The sequence below is a fragment of the Aquarana catesbeiana genome, linkage group LG09 (genome assembly GCF_042186555.1).
Source record: "Aquarana catesbeiana isolate 2022-GZ linkage group LG09, ASM4218655v1, whole genome shotgun sequence".
Lineage (NCBI taxonomy): Eukaryota > Metazoa > Chordata > Amphibia > Anura > Ranidae > Aquarana > Aquarana catesbeiana.
In genome coordinates this window covers 46,026,077-46,040,615 of record NC_133332.1, presented here as the reverse complement: position 1 = coordinate 46,040,615, position 14,539 = coordinate 46,026,077, and the positions used below count along the sequence as shown (strand labels likewise).

Below are 14,539 nucleotides of genomic sequence, written 5' to 3'. Positions count from 1 at the left end.
AAACACATATGGTGAATATCTCCTAAGCGGTATATGAGATATTTCCAGAACCTATGGGTAAGCCTTATTATAGGATTACCTGTAGGTAAAAGTCAGGGTTTACAACCACTTTAAAGTATATCTAAAGCCATTTTTTTTTTTGGGTGGAGGGGGGGGGGGGCTTTATCTATATATTTTGGATATAATAGGAAAGTGTTAAAACCCTTGTCCCATAGTGTAGCTTTCTCTTTATCTCCGGTCCTATAGAGGCAACAGGAAGAGGACATCTCTCTCTAAAGCCCCTTATAGTTGTCACCGGAATATGTGTCCCTATTGGAGGATTCTCCCTTCTATTCCTGTTCTGGTGACAACTCAAAATGTTCCCAAACTTTGATTCCCAATAACAATGGTTACTGGGGCAGTGAAAGGCTAATCTCCCTAACAGGGACTCTGACAGCAATAAAAACCTATTGAGGTTCTAACCCTTCACCACTCCATTCAAAAAAATTGAACGTTTTAACCTACATTGGAGGGCACATTTACACCAACACGTAACGTGTTAGAGCTTTGCAGTGCCATTCATTTTGAAGCTAAGGCAATGCACTTAAAAGGTGTGGATCTACAAAAAAAAAAAAAAAAAAGGGTCATATCTGATTTTTAGAATGTTAGAGTGTATAGGCAGCCAATATATTTCAAACACTGCCTAATGGGTCCATTCACACGGGGCACTTTACTGTGGGTCACGTACAGGCCCATGTTTTTCCAGCATGGGAATGCACAGGTGTTGCATGCATCTCCATGCCGGCGTCCCATTAATTTCTGTTGGGGCATACAGCTGTGCAGACACAGCCACTGTGTTCTAAGATGACATGGGGGTGAGTGCGGGTCCTCAAACGCATACAGGGCACATTTGGGGCCCTGAACTCACCCGCATATCATATTAGGACACAGTGGCTGTGTCCGTGCAGCCATGTGCTCCAACAGAAACGAATGGGACGCCGACACGGAGATGCACACAACCCCTGTGCATCCCTTTTTTTTTGGAAAACACAGATCTGTACATGGCCCACAGTAAAGCACCCTGTGTGAATGGACCCTGACGTAACGCAACACAAATAACGTAATGGGCCCTTAAAGTGGAGTTCCACCCAAAAGCGGAACTTCCGCTTGTTGTACTCCCACAATTGGCACATTTCGGGGGTGAGGGGGGGGGCGCAGGATACCTGTCTTTCACAGGTATCCTGTTCCCACTTCCAGGAGCCTTAGCCGCGGGTATTGACGTCACTGCCTGGGCTCCCTCCTTCTCCCTCTGCCACCAGGCCAGTAGGAGAGAGGATCAGAGCCTCACGCATGCAGAGCAGGCTTCCCTTATTCTCAATAGAGGTGGCATGCACCCGACAGCTGATGGAAACATCAGCTGCGGTGCCGACATCGCTGGACTCCAGGACAGGTAAGTGTCCGACTATTAAAAGGCTTTTAAGTTTTGCAGCGGTGGGCGGACCTCCGCTTTAAAGCATATAGAAAATGAAGGTTAAAAAAAAAGCATTACTAAGTATACAGCAACTAAATAATAAAAAAAGGAATGGGTTTTGGCCCTCCAGAACTACAAGTCCCATCATGTCCTAAAAGCACAATAGGGTACCAAGCTATGCTGGGATTTGTAGTTCTTTGTAGTTCTGAAGCAGCCGGAACGTCTGACATAAGCTGCATTCAGGTGTCATGCCTGGCTGGGCTCGGTGTGACCTTGGCGGCCTGGATAAGACATGTCACCAGAACACCAGAGTACAAAGGTCTCTTTCTTCCATGATCACATTGTGAAGTTTCTCTATGTGATAATACAATGAAAAGAGCTTCATGCTTTGAAACAAGTTTCCTGGTGTGCTAATGACATATCCTATCCATGTTATACACAGTGACCAGTCAGGAGTTGTTGCAATACTCTTTAAGCTCATGGTGGATTCCAGCATTCTGCCCATACCTTGGTGTCCTGGTCCCGCTCTCTGGCAGAGCCATGTAGCTGCAGCAGGTCAGCCTGGGCCTGGCACAGATCAGAGTTGTGTCGCTTCCTCTCGGCTCTCAGCTCGGCTTCCTTGGTCCGTAAAGTCTCTTTCAGCATCTTCTTCTCCTGCGCCGCATCCTGCAGACGGTTCTTACAGTGCCGCAGCTGTTCCTGGATGGATGAGAACCTTATTGTGAGCCTTATTACAGCACAAAAAGCATAAAGCTGAACACAGGCCAATATAAAAGACAAATGAATGCAGTTGAGATTCGAAGTGTTAATGGGAAGGCTGAATGTACCAAGTTTATCGACCAATCAACTTGGGTACAAGCGGTGTTAAAAATAATCGCCTAACCGATGCATCCTTGAAAGATTCTGCATTGATGCACAGAACAGCTGCATTGCGATTGCAGGAATGACGTCATCCTGGTATGCCCCTTATACATACAAGACACATATAAGGCTGCACTGATGGGTACTGATATTCTTCATGTTAATATTGTAGTTGTTGTTAATATTTATTTTTGTAACTTAATTCTGCATAAAACATTTAACAGTGTCATTTCATGAGATAATTTACGAGGGCATGTTTTGGGACAGGGCAGGGTAGGGCTATACTGGTCACTGTGTATCCCATGTATACCCCAATACTGGTCACTGTGTATCCCATGTATACCCCAATACTGGTCACTGTGTATCCCATGTATACCCCAATACTGGTCACTGTGTATCCCATGTATACCCCAATACTGGTCACTGTGTATCCCATGTATACCCCAATACTGAGCACTGTGTATCCCATGTATACCCCAATACTGAGCACTGTGTATCCCATGTATACCCCAATTCTGAGCACTGTGTATCCCATGTATACCCCAATACTGAGCACTGTGTATCCCATGTATACCCCAATACTGGTCACTGTGTATCCCAATAATACCACGATACTGAGCACTGTGTATCCCATGTATACCCCAAAACTAGTCACTGTGTATACCATGTATACCCAAGTACTGAGCACTGTGTATACCCCAATACTGAGCATGATGTATGCCATGTATACCACAATACTGAGCACCGTGTATCCCATTTATACCCCAATACTGGTCACTGTGTATACCCCAATACTGAGCACTGTGTATCCCATGTATACCCCAATACTGGTCACTGTGTATCCCAATAATACCACGATACTGAGCACTGTGTATCCCATGTATACCCCAAAACTAGTCACTGTGTATACCATGTATACCCAAGTACTGAGCACTGTGTATACCCCAATACTGAGCATGATGTATGCCATGTATACCCCAATACTGAGCACCGTGTATCCCATTTATACCCCAATACTGGTCACTGTGTATCCCAATAATACCACGATACTGAGCACTGTGTATCCCATGTATACCCCAAAACTAGTCACTGTGTATACCATGTATACCCAAGTACTGAGCACTGTGTATACCCCAATACTGAGCATGATGTATGCCATGTATACCACAATACTGAGCACTGTGTATCCCATGTATAGCCCAATACTGAGAGCTGTGTATACCTCAATACTGGTCTCACACACACACACACACACACACACACACACACACACACACACCTGTCCCACGGTCCAGCAATGCGGGCGACCGAAGCCTCGTTCCTCTCCCCTCCCCCTCTTCTCCACGGCGCTGCCATTGGAACTGTGGGCACCCGGCTGTGACAGCTTGTGGCTTCATGGGCAGGCGCGCACTGCGCATGTGCGAATCACGCTGCGCTTATTCAAGTGGACAGGCAATCTTCTGGGATCTGTGACATGTCCCAGAAGATTGCAGAGATGGAGGGGGTGCCTAGGGGGAGAGGAGAAGTCCCTTAGGCGGCCAAGAAGCAGAAGAAGGAAGTGTGACAGGAAGTCCCTCTCTAAAGTAGGCACCCACTCCTCCTCCCCCCCCCCCCCCCCCAAAAAAAAATTACATGCCAAATGTGGCATGTAAGGGGGCCAGGAGTGGAACTCCACTTTAACAACAGTTTGATGTCTTTTAGTATTTACTGTTCTAAATAAATACTGTTAATGTCTGCTGTGTTCAGACTTTGCTACATGCAGGGAGTGTCTTTTTTTTTTTTTTTTAGAGCAAAAAAATAACAATTGAGTTCTTCTGACTGCTTGAACTGATGGACTCCGCTGGAAAGGGTACCTGTCCAAAACAGGTACCCACTCCCCCCTCCCCCCTGAAAGGTGCCAAAATGTGGCACCAGAGGGGGGCTGGAATCAGATAAGCAGAAGTTCCATTGTTGGGTGGAACTCCGCTTTAATAATTACATCATTATGTTGACAAGGGGGGAAGGGAGGAACAAGGGAAGGCATAATAAGCAGATTAGACAGCAGCATTACGAGGAACTTCACTTCCTCCAGCTATAATTTTATCCCCCCTCTTTGCATTACTGGCTAAAGCTGGCCATATATTATACAATTTTCTTATTCAAATTTCCTTTAGATTTACCTTCACCTATGTAGTGCCTGATTACATAGAAATTGAAAGTGTTTAGGTTTGACCTCATATTTTATGGTTTTAGTAAATCTAAAAGGAAAAAAAAAATGAATGAGAAAATTGTATAATGTATGGCCAGCCTAAATCTGGGAGTCTTTGTTGACATCAAGAAAATAGACCCTTTTTTACTCAATTCACAAAGCTTTAAAAAACACAAAGATACGGATCTCTAATTTGGTCATGTGACTGCCATTTTCAAATCTCATTGCTGGAAACTGTCACTTTTTTTTTTAAGTTCCCTTATTCTAGTGTATTAGCTTTGTGAATTGAGCCTCTTGAATCAGTAAATTAACCTCAAAGAAAAGTCTGTAAACGGCAGAATGATGGGTTATATAATTATGGGACGTCGTCCTGGCAGAGTGACAATAGAGCGGGGGCCCCTCGTTCATCACCACTGCATCGGGCACAATACAACCACTGAACCGTGAGAAATTCTCTCAGAAGTCATCCGCTTGTGAAAAGCCTTCACAGACTCGCAGCTGCCCTGCGCTCCCGGCAATGCGAACGCCCAGCGACACGCACGAAGGACTCTCCTCAACATTTCTACAGTTTAAACTGAACCTCTTGCTAGGACAGAGGCAGACATTTTTTTTTTAGCTAGAATTAAGGCAGCTTGTGAGTCAATATTCAAACTGATGTGGATTAAAGCAAACAGCAATCCACAATTGGAATTCAGAAGACTCCATTCACAAATCTAACACCAGGATAAGGATCTTTTTTCAGCCACGTGAAAAACTCATCTTACTCATCTGAAAATAAAGATCTTTATCCAGGTCTATTACAAAAATAAAACTAGAAAGCACATACATAGACTTACATACATTCACAGATAATACCTAGGAGCATATTGATTACACCATCTACATAATCGAAAGTAATAAAAATATCGAAAAATCAATGATAGAAAATTGCAAAGAGACGGTGTATCATATATGGCTCAACTGAGCCATATATGATACACCGTCTCTTTGGAATATTCTATCATTAATAAGAGTTAACTGCTCGATTTTTCAATATTTTTTTTACTTTTGATTATGTAGATGGTGTAATCAATATGCTTTTGATTATGTAGATGGTGTAATCAATATGCTTTTGATTATGTAGATGGTGTAATCAATATGCTCATAGGTATTATCTGTGAATGTATGCAAATCTATGTATGTGCTTTCTAGTTTTATTTTTGTAATGAATATTGCTATTTTTTTTTTTAAAAGCCTTTGTTATGCCTACAAAGTCCAATATTCACAAATTCTTTTTAATGATCCAAATTATCCGTGTGTCATATCCACAGTACCACTCTATGATGATACGAAATTGTTTTAAAGAACTTTATCCATGTCTGTTAGCTTTGTGAATTGAGCCTATACAGGGATAGGCAACCTCAGCATTCTACCTGTGGTGAACCTACAGGCCCCATCATGGCTCGGCCCCTGGGAGTCATACCTGTGGCTGTCTTGCAATGCCTCATGGGATTTGTAGTTCAACAACAGCTGGAGTATCAATGTTGCCTACCCAGCTGGAGAGTATATGGAAGTTCTTTTACTCGCCAAAAGCATATTAACTGACCTGATTACTTACACATAGCATACATGGGCACCAAAGCTCAGCTGGTTTTATCAGAACAATAGACAGAAGATCAGGAATGGAGTAGGTTAGACCAGTGGTTCTCCACGCTGTCTTCAAGTACCACCAACAGGCCATGTTTGCAGGTTTTCCTTCATCTTGCACAGGTGCTTTAATTCAGAGTCAATGGCTTGGTATTTTGGACAGCTATTTTATCTAAGAGAAATTCCCAAAACATGGCCTGTTGGGGGTACTTGAGGACTGAGGTTGAGAACCACTGGGTTAGACCACACTGTACTGACCTGGAGCAGTGTCTGGCACTCATTCAGAGCGTTCAGTAGATCCTGGATGTCTCGCTGGTGCTGGATGCTTTGCTTCTGGCTCTCCGTGTGGGCCTGAGACAGGAGGCGACCCTTCTCTTGTAGCTGGGCTAGTAGAGGGTTAGGAGCAGAGAGACCAGGAAGAGAACCTCCAAGGTCATCCAGTCCTTGAGACAGCAGGGAGTCTGCCAGAGCCTGTGATGGAGACAAGAGACAACATGGACACCAAGCAAGGAAAAAGGAAGCCTGTAGGGATGTACACTATATTACCAAAAGTATTGGGACGCCTGCCTTTACACGCATGGAGAGTAAATGGCCTCACAGGACTAAGTAAATTGTGTGCAAATCAATAAAAATGTACCATCATCCAAGTTAATTGAAGGAATGTTTGGGAGTGTGGGCCTCACCCCAGACTCACCAAGAGAGAAAAGGCAAGTGGACTATCTCGGTACATATGGAGAAGATATACATAAGTGGTACAAAAGACTTGTAAAAATTCCTCAAAATTTATTAATACAAAATAACAAAAATAAAACAGAAAAATATAATAAAAGAACTCAGATGACATGGTATTTCAACTATTTTCGCGGGTTTACCACTTCATCAGGAAATACATCTGCAGATACAAATAAATATAAAAATACAATAATATGTAGCAATTTCATATAGGAAATATTTACAACATCATAGGACGGGGAAAAGAAATGGAGAGATAATGGGACTGCTTACCCATGCCTCGGTGAGTGCATAGCATAAGGCAACCCGGCAGGGTCTCCCCTGGCGATTGGGAAGGAGATATATACTCCTATATACTTGCTGGTGATCCCATATATCTCCTTCCCAATCGCCGGGGAAGACCCTGCTGGGTTGCCTTATGCTATGCACTCACCGAGGCATGGGTAAGCAGTCCCATTATCTCTCCATTTCTTTTCCCCATCCTATGATGTTGTAAATATTTCCTATATGAAATTGCTACATATTATTGTATTTTTATATTTATTCGTACCCGCAGATGTATTTCCTGATGAAGCGGTAAACCCGCAAAACTATGTCATCTGAGTTCTTTTAGTATATTTTTCGTTTTTTTGTTATTTTGTATTAATAAATTTTGTGAATTTTTACAAGTCTTTTGTACCACTTATGTATATCTTCTCCATATGTACCGAGATAGTCCACTTGCCTTTTCGCTCTTGGTGAGTCTGGGGTGGGGCCCACATTCCTGCCTTTACACGCACATGAACTTTAAATGATGTCTTAGTCCGTAGGGTTCAATATTGAGTTGGCCCACCCTTTCCAGATATAACAGCTTCAACTCTTCTGGGAAGGCTGTCCACAAGGTTTAGGAGTGTGTCTATGGGAATGTTTGACCATTCTTCCAGAAGAGCACTTGTGAGGTCAGGCACTGATGTTGGATGAGAAGGCCTGGCTCGCAGTCTCTGCTCTAACTCATCGGAAAGGTGTTCTATCGGGTTGAGTTCCTCCACCTCAAACTCGCTCATCCATGTCTTTATGGACCTTGCTTTGTGCACTGGTGTGCAGTCATGTTGGAACAGGAAGGGGCCATCCCCAAACTGTTCCCACAAAGTTGGGAGCATGAAATTGTCCAAAATGTTTTGGTATGCTGACAGGAGTTCTCTTCACTGGAACTAAGGGTCCAAGCCCAACCCCTGAAAAACAACCCCACACCATAATCCCCCCTCCAACAAATAATTTGGACCGGTGCACAAAACAAGGTCCATAAAGACATGGATGAGCGAGTTTGGGGTGGATGAACTTGACTGGCCTGCACAGAGTCCTGACCTCAACCCGATAGAACACCTTTGGGATGAATTAGAGTGGACACTGCAAGCCAGGCCTTCTCTTCCAACATCAGTGCCTGACCTCACAAATGCTTTTGATAATATAGTGTATTAAGAAAGTTGTCAGTGCTTCTGAAAATACTAGTTACCTGTCTGTCATGCTGAAACAGGAGTGTGTGGCCCCTGAAACATGTTGGCTCTCTCATTGATTGGATTTAAAATCGCCACCCATACAGTTTTTTTTTTTACATATCTTGACATGCTGATCTACTGGCTTTGATACTTTTGATATCATAGACACTAAACACATTTGCAGATCAGAAGTTATGACTTCTGATCTGAGTCACTGTGAAGTTTTGAAGTGAATGTCAGACAAGCAGCTAGCATTTTCAGAAGTCAGCAGTAGCAGCTTTCTTATTTTTCTCAGTAGAGGTTCACTTTAAAATGAAGATACTGTATGTATAGATCCCATAGCCTTTTTTTTCTGTTGCCAGTGCTTGAAAAGGGAGAAACGAATTACCCTGTTTCCCCGAAAATAAGACCTAGCGTGATTGTCGGTGATGGCTGCAATATAAGCCCTACCCCCCAAATAAGCCCTAGTTAAAGTCCTTGTAGGTCTTATTTTCAGGGTAGGGCTTATTTTCGGGGAAACAGGGTAGGGCTTATTTGGGGGGTAGGGCTTATATTGCAGCCATCACTGACAATCACGCTAGGTCTTATTTTCGGGGAAACAGGGTAGCTATTTCTACCAAACAAAATCACTTTATAAGAGTACAGTGAACACTTCACAGTAATCTTTGACCCATAGGAGCTTACAATCCATTTTCACAAGACACAACCCAGACTCCATTTGGTTAGAACCAGTTCACCTACCAGAGCAACCAAAGAAAAACCTTGAGGACATCCAGATTCCACGCATTTGCGTTTCTACTGGGGTTTGAAATCTGGACCCCAGAGCTTGAAGGCCGCAGTGCAAACTACAAAGTCTCCAAGCGGCCCCTGTGTTCTGCTCAGTCCACTCACCTCCACATCCTGGTTGCTGCTGCTCAGTGCTCCTTGTACTGCTGTGATCAGGGAGTCTTTCTCCCGCAGGGCGGCCAGGCGTAGGGTGTCCTGGGATGCAGCTGAGCGGATGGCAGAGTCCAGTGCCACCTCCAGATGCTGGATGGTGAAGTCCTTCTCCCCCAGGAGATCACGCAGAGCCTTGAGGAAGGAGAACAATCATTACTGAAAGCACAGATTAGTATCTGGTCCAAACAACAGTGCGTGACTCTGTACTAATTACAGCAGAGGTCCACCTGAACTAAATCACCATTTATAAAACAAATTGCCACCTTTTTTTATGCGTTTTTGCTGCTCAGTGCTGCTGATTTCATTCAGCTTCTCTTTAGCCACTTCCAGTCTACATGTACCTGCTCCAGCAATGGCTGCACATGATTGCTCTGGACCCGATTGCCAATAGTGACAAACGTGGACAATACCTGTGAAACGTGTCTCTCCACCAGGGGCGCATGTGACTGGGTGACAAAGCAGTAGAACAATTAGGAGACAACTGTCATTCATAACAGGAGGTGCCTTAACAAGAACCTTTATGGCAGGATCACCAGGTGTTTTAATAAATGCAGCAGATCTAAAATATACAGAAACGTAAAGTGGAACTAAAGTAATTGTAAAATATTGAAAGCAAGCAGGCTTTTTTTTTTTTTTGCAGAACAGAGTCTTGATGTTGGGAAAAAGGATCAGCACCTCATGTAGTGATCAACCAACATGCTGCAGGAAATATCTTCAATTATATTTCTAGTAGTAGTTGGTCACATTCAGCTGGACTTGTTCTGTACCGTTGGAGATGATTTATAGCTTCTCCAAGTCACTTCTTCAGTTCTAATGAGTGATAGCAAGATACCCCAACATTTACTGTAGATCACACTGGTAGCATAGTCCCCCTAATCCAATCACCATGAAATATATCAGTGCAGATATTATTGTCATAGAAAAGGATGGGAGGTTTGAAGCTGTGAACACACAATGATCTAGCTACCTAATCCAGTTTCCACAACGGTCACACCACCCATCTTATTCTTCAACATCTACACCAACCTATTTCATGGTGAATGGATTAAGGAGACTATGCCACCTGTGTGGATATTCATTTTGGGGTGTCTTCCTACCACTCATTAGAACCCAAGTGTAGGTGTGCACAGCCTATTGCATTAGGGTGTGCTGCCAAAGCGAGCGTATATAAGAATACCAACAGTGAAGTTTGGAGGTGGGACGGTACTGGCAAACTTCATGTCATTGAAGGAAGGATTAACCAAGACATTCATGATAAAAAAAATCTGCTGCCATCTACCAGGATGATGAAGATGAAATGAGGGAGGACATTTCAGCAAGACAATGATCCCAAATACAAAGCCAAGGAAACTATCAATTGGTTTCAAAGAAAGAAAATAAAGCTGCTAGAATGGCCCAGCCAATCACCTGACTTAACCAATAGAATGGAAAGAACTAAAGATCAGAGTTCATAGAAACAGAGTTCATCCACAGAACCTTCAAGATTTGAAGACGGTTTGTGTGGAAGAATGAGCCAAAATCTCACCTGAGCAATGCATACTACTGGTTTATCCATACAGGAGGCGTCTTGAAGCTGTCATTACCAACAAAGGATTTTGTACCAAGTATTAAATACATTTCAGGTAAGGTGTTCAATATTTTTTCCCTTTGTCTTTCCATTATATTACACATAACTTCATTTCTGAAATTATTTGTTTTGGTGTCCTTTTATGTATGGATTGCATGTATTTATAAAAAAAGTATGAGAGTTGCCCGCCCCAACCACACACCGCACCCTGCCAAGAACCAGATCAACAACGATATATACAGTAGTATGTGAAATAAATAAAGTGGCTACTTAAATGATAGAAACATGTATATATAGGCAATAAAAACCATAAAAAACTAAAATGACGATGCAAAGTCTCTAATGTCTTATTTCAGCAGCACTCTGTGTCAGAAACCTCCTAGACACATTTAAAATAGGAAAACCCAGTGGAAGAGGAGATCTAGGATAGCTTGAGTAGCTGTGTTCTGTAGGAGTAGGGAGCTTCTTCCACCCAAAAACAATCACCACGTGAGGGGGAGTTAACCCTAATGGGATTACACTCACCAGAAATTCAGCATACAAAAGCCTTTATGATGTTATTAGTAGTTCTCCACCTCCTCTGTACGGCCACCAGATGTCAGTAATACTCTCGGTTATTGCAGCATAACATGTGGGAGGAATAGAATGTCCACATCGTATAGTATTGCTAAAATAGTTTTATTAAAAAAAAACATCCAAATATATCCCCCCTTAATGTGATATGCGTACCAAAAATAAAATTAAGTAGACCAATTGTATAAAGTGCACTGTGCCTGATACCACGGCTCCCGGGAAGTCCTCCAGAGTGTTCGCCGTGTGTAGCAAAAAACCACACACTCCTGGTTCCTCTCCGGTCCATGGAACGCACACGTCACTTCCGGTAGATTGCGTTCCATGGACCGGAGAGGAACCAGGAGTGTGTGGTTTTTTGCTACACACGGCGAACACTCTGGAGGACTTCCCGGGAGCCGTAGTATCAGGCACAGTGCACTTTATACAATTGGTCTACTTAATTTTATTTTTGGTACGCATATCACATTAAGGGGGGATATATTTGCATTTTTTTTTAATAAAACTATTTTAGCAATACTATACGATGTGGACATTCTATTCCTCCCACATGTTATGCTGCAATAACCGAGAGTATTACTGACATCTGGTGGCCGTACAGAGGAGGTGGAGAACTACTAATAACATCATAAAGGCTTTTGTATGCTGAATTTCTGGTGAGTGTAATCCCATTGGGGTTAACTCCCCCTCACGTGGTGATTGTTTTTGGGTGGAAGAAGCTCCCTACTCCTACAGAACACAGCTACTCAAGCTATCCTAGATCTCCTCTTCCACTGGGTTTTCCCATTTTAAATGTGTCTAGGAGGTTTCTGACACAGAGCGCTGCTGCAATAAGACATTAGATACTTTGCATCGTCATTTGGATTGCATGTATTGTTAGCGACATGTGGCGAGAATTTTGTGTCAATAGCACCTTTAGAAATATATTTACCCATAAAAATGGTGATGCGTTCAATACTTATTGTACCCGCTGTACACACACAATTTTATCATCTATTAAAACATGAATGGTGTCAGTAGGGCAGAGATTAGGGTCAGTAGTTTTTTTATTTATTATTATTGTATTATTTATGTTTTTTCTGTAATTTTTTTTTACAATTTTATTTTGAGGAGCCCTGTCGGGGGGCTTTGGTGAAATATCAGGGGTCTTAACAGACCCCCGAGGTTTCACTTTTGAGACAGTGAAAGGGACGGAGGTCAGAGATTCCCCGGTCCCTTTCTCTGCAGGCATAGCTGCACTGGGCAGTGCTTTGGGAAGTACTCTGTGCTGAGTGCCTTCCTGTTCATTCACACAGTTTCCTATGCTTCAGTTATGAACACAGGAGCGATCGCTACTGATCACTTACTGTGTTCATTCAGGAAAACTACATATTTACTGGTCCCTTCCCCTGAACTCTATCCTGAAACATCCCTGGTAGCAGCTGGTGGGGAAGAAGAAAAGGGGAAGCTGGCATTGCTGGGGGGGGCCCAGGCAGTAGGGGGAATCTGTGTCACATGCATCGATTAGGGTGTAACCAGGCATACCCTGTACACCTTGTGTGCACGCCTATGAACCCAAGACATGGCTTGGAGAAATTATGAATGTTCTTCAATATTACAGAACAAGTCCAGTTGATTGGGACCAACCACCACTTGCTTTTTACCGTGACCTGAATATCCAAGAACCTTCACAGATATCTACAAGTGATAGTGGACGCTTCAGTAATTAAAAGCTCAACTTATCCCCTCTAGTGTAACCCAAACCCACCCCGATCCTTCACCCCAGTGTCACGCTGGTTCGGTTTGATCAACGGATTGGATCATTTATAGCCACCCTTACCTACCGCAGTCTAGAATATGTACACATTCAGCAACACTCAAAGTTTATACATTTTCCTTTGTGGCAGATACTTTAAGGGTTACATGAAAAAATAAAAACCTTTGGTCATTTATAAAAAAGACATCTGCAATAAAAAAAAAAAAAAAAAAGGTCTAAGAATCTGGATCACACAGAGAAAAGCTTTGGTAAATGCTATTAGGGCCCAGCATGTTGTACGCCTGTCCATCTGCCATTTGCTAAAAATACATTTAATCTCAGGTATAACGCAATATGTGGATACAGAGTATGGTTTATTTTGCACAAATATGTTTGTTTTTTTTTTTACACCCAGTCTATTACAGTGCGCACACTTCTTCCTGGTTATTGGGCATGTGGGGCCTTTTTAATGCTTTGGCCATTTGCGGTGTGCTTACAGAGATGGGGGATGGATCTGGTGAAATAAGCGACCAATCTGATCTGTAGACCTAAATTGAATACTTTTGTGGCATTCCTTTAAAGCCAAAATTTCAGGCAACTAAACAAAAAAAAAACAAAATATATAATCTATCTTGCAGAGGGGCTGTGTCCATATTGCAAGGGTTAACAGTAGGGATGCACAGATACTTTAAAAATTTTTTTTTTTTTTATACTCACCGATACCTACCGCAACCGCTTTATTTACACTTCAGCTGTCAGAATGGTACAAAGCATTGAAAATTTTATAAAAATTAAAGTGGAGTTCCACCCACTTTTACAACTCTTCAGCATCCCTCACTAAACTGTGCACTGTAAACAAATTGGATATTTTTTTTCTCAGCACCTACTGTATATCTGCTGTATTCATTTTTTACTTCCTCCTCGCTGGCCGTGGCCCATCGCATCATTTCCTGTTTGCAATGCCTTCTGGGAAGGGGCGGCAACTTCCTCTGACACTGCCGTTGCTATGGAAACCTGACCTGAAACCTATTACACTGCTTGTGCTGCACTGAGCATGTGCGAGATCTGCAAGGATGAGATCCAGGAAGAAATACAGTCTGGCTTCAGATGCCCACACTTAAGATGGCCATGGCCTGCTGTAAGTTTATAAAATAACAAACTACTGCTATAAACTAACAAAACAGACCTTAGTTTACTAGAATACATGTTTGTGTATTATAGGGATATTTTTATTTAAAAAGTATAATTTTGGCAGGAACACCACTTTAATTTAGCGTTTTTCAATGTGAAATGTGTAAATGTATGTTAAAAGGTGTAACATAAAAAAGGTGTAAAAAATATTAATGAACAAAACAAATAAAAAAAAAAAAAAAAAGTTTAAAGCTATTAAAAGTTT

At 42.4% G+C, this 14,539-nt stretch overlaps 1 protein-coding gene across 1 annotated transcript in view; it reads right to left on the bottom strand.

Annotated features, from left to right (window-relative positions):
* LOC141107578 (uncharacterized) overlaps positions 1 to 14,539 on the bottom strand; it is a gene marked incomplete at its 5' end in the record, with an annotated part of 37,207 nt that overhangs the window by 8,204 nt on the left and 14,464 nt on the right. Inside the window, 3 exon segments of the mRNA XM_073598420.1 lie at positions 1,958 to 2,149; positions 6,384 to 6,596; positions 9,224 to 9,403. Of these exon segments, the coding sequence (XP_073454521.1) occupies positions 1,958 to 2,149; positions 6,384 to 6,596; positions 9,224 to 9,403 (585 nt within the window).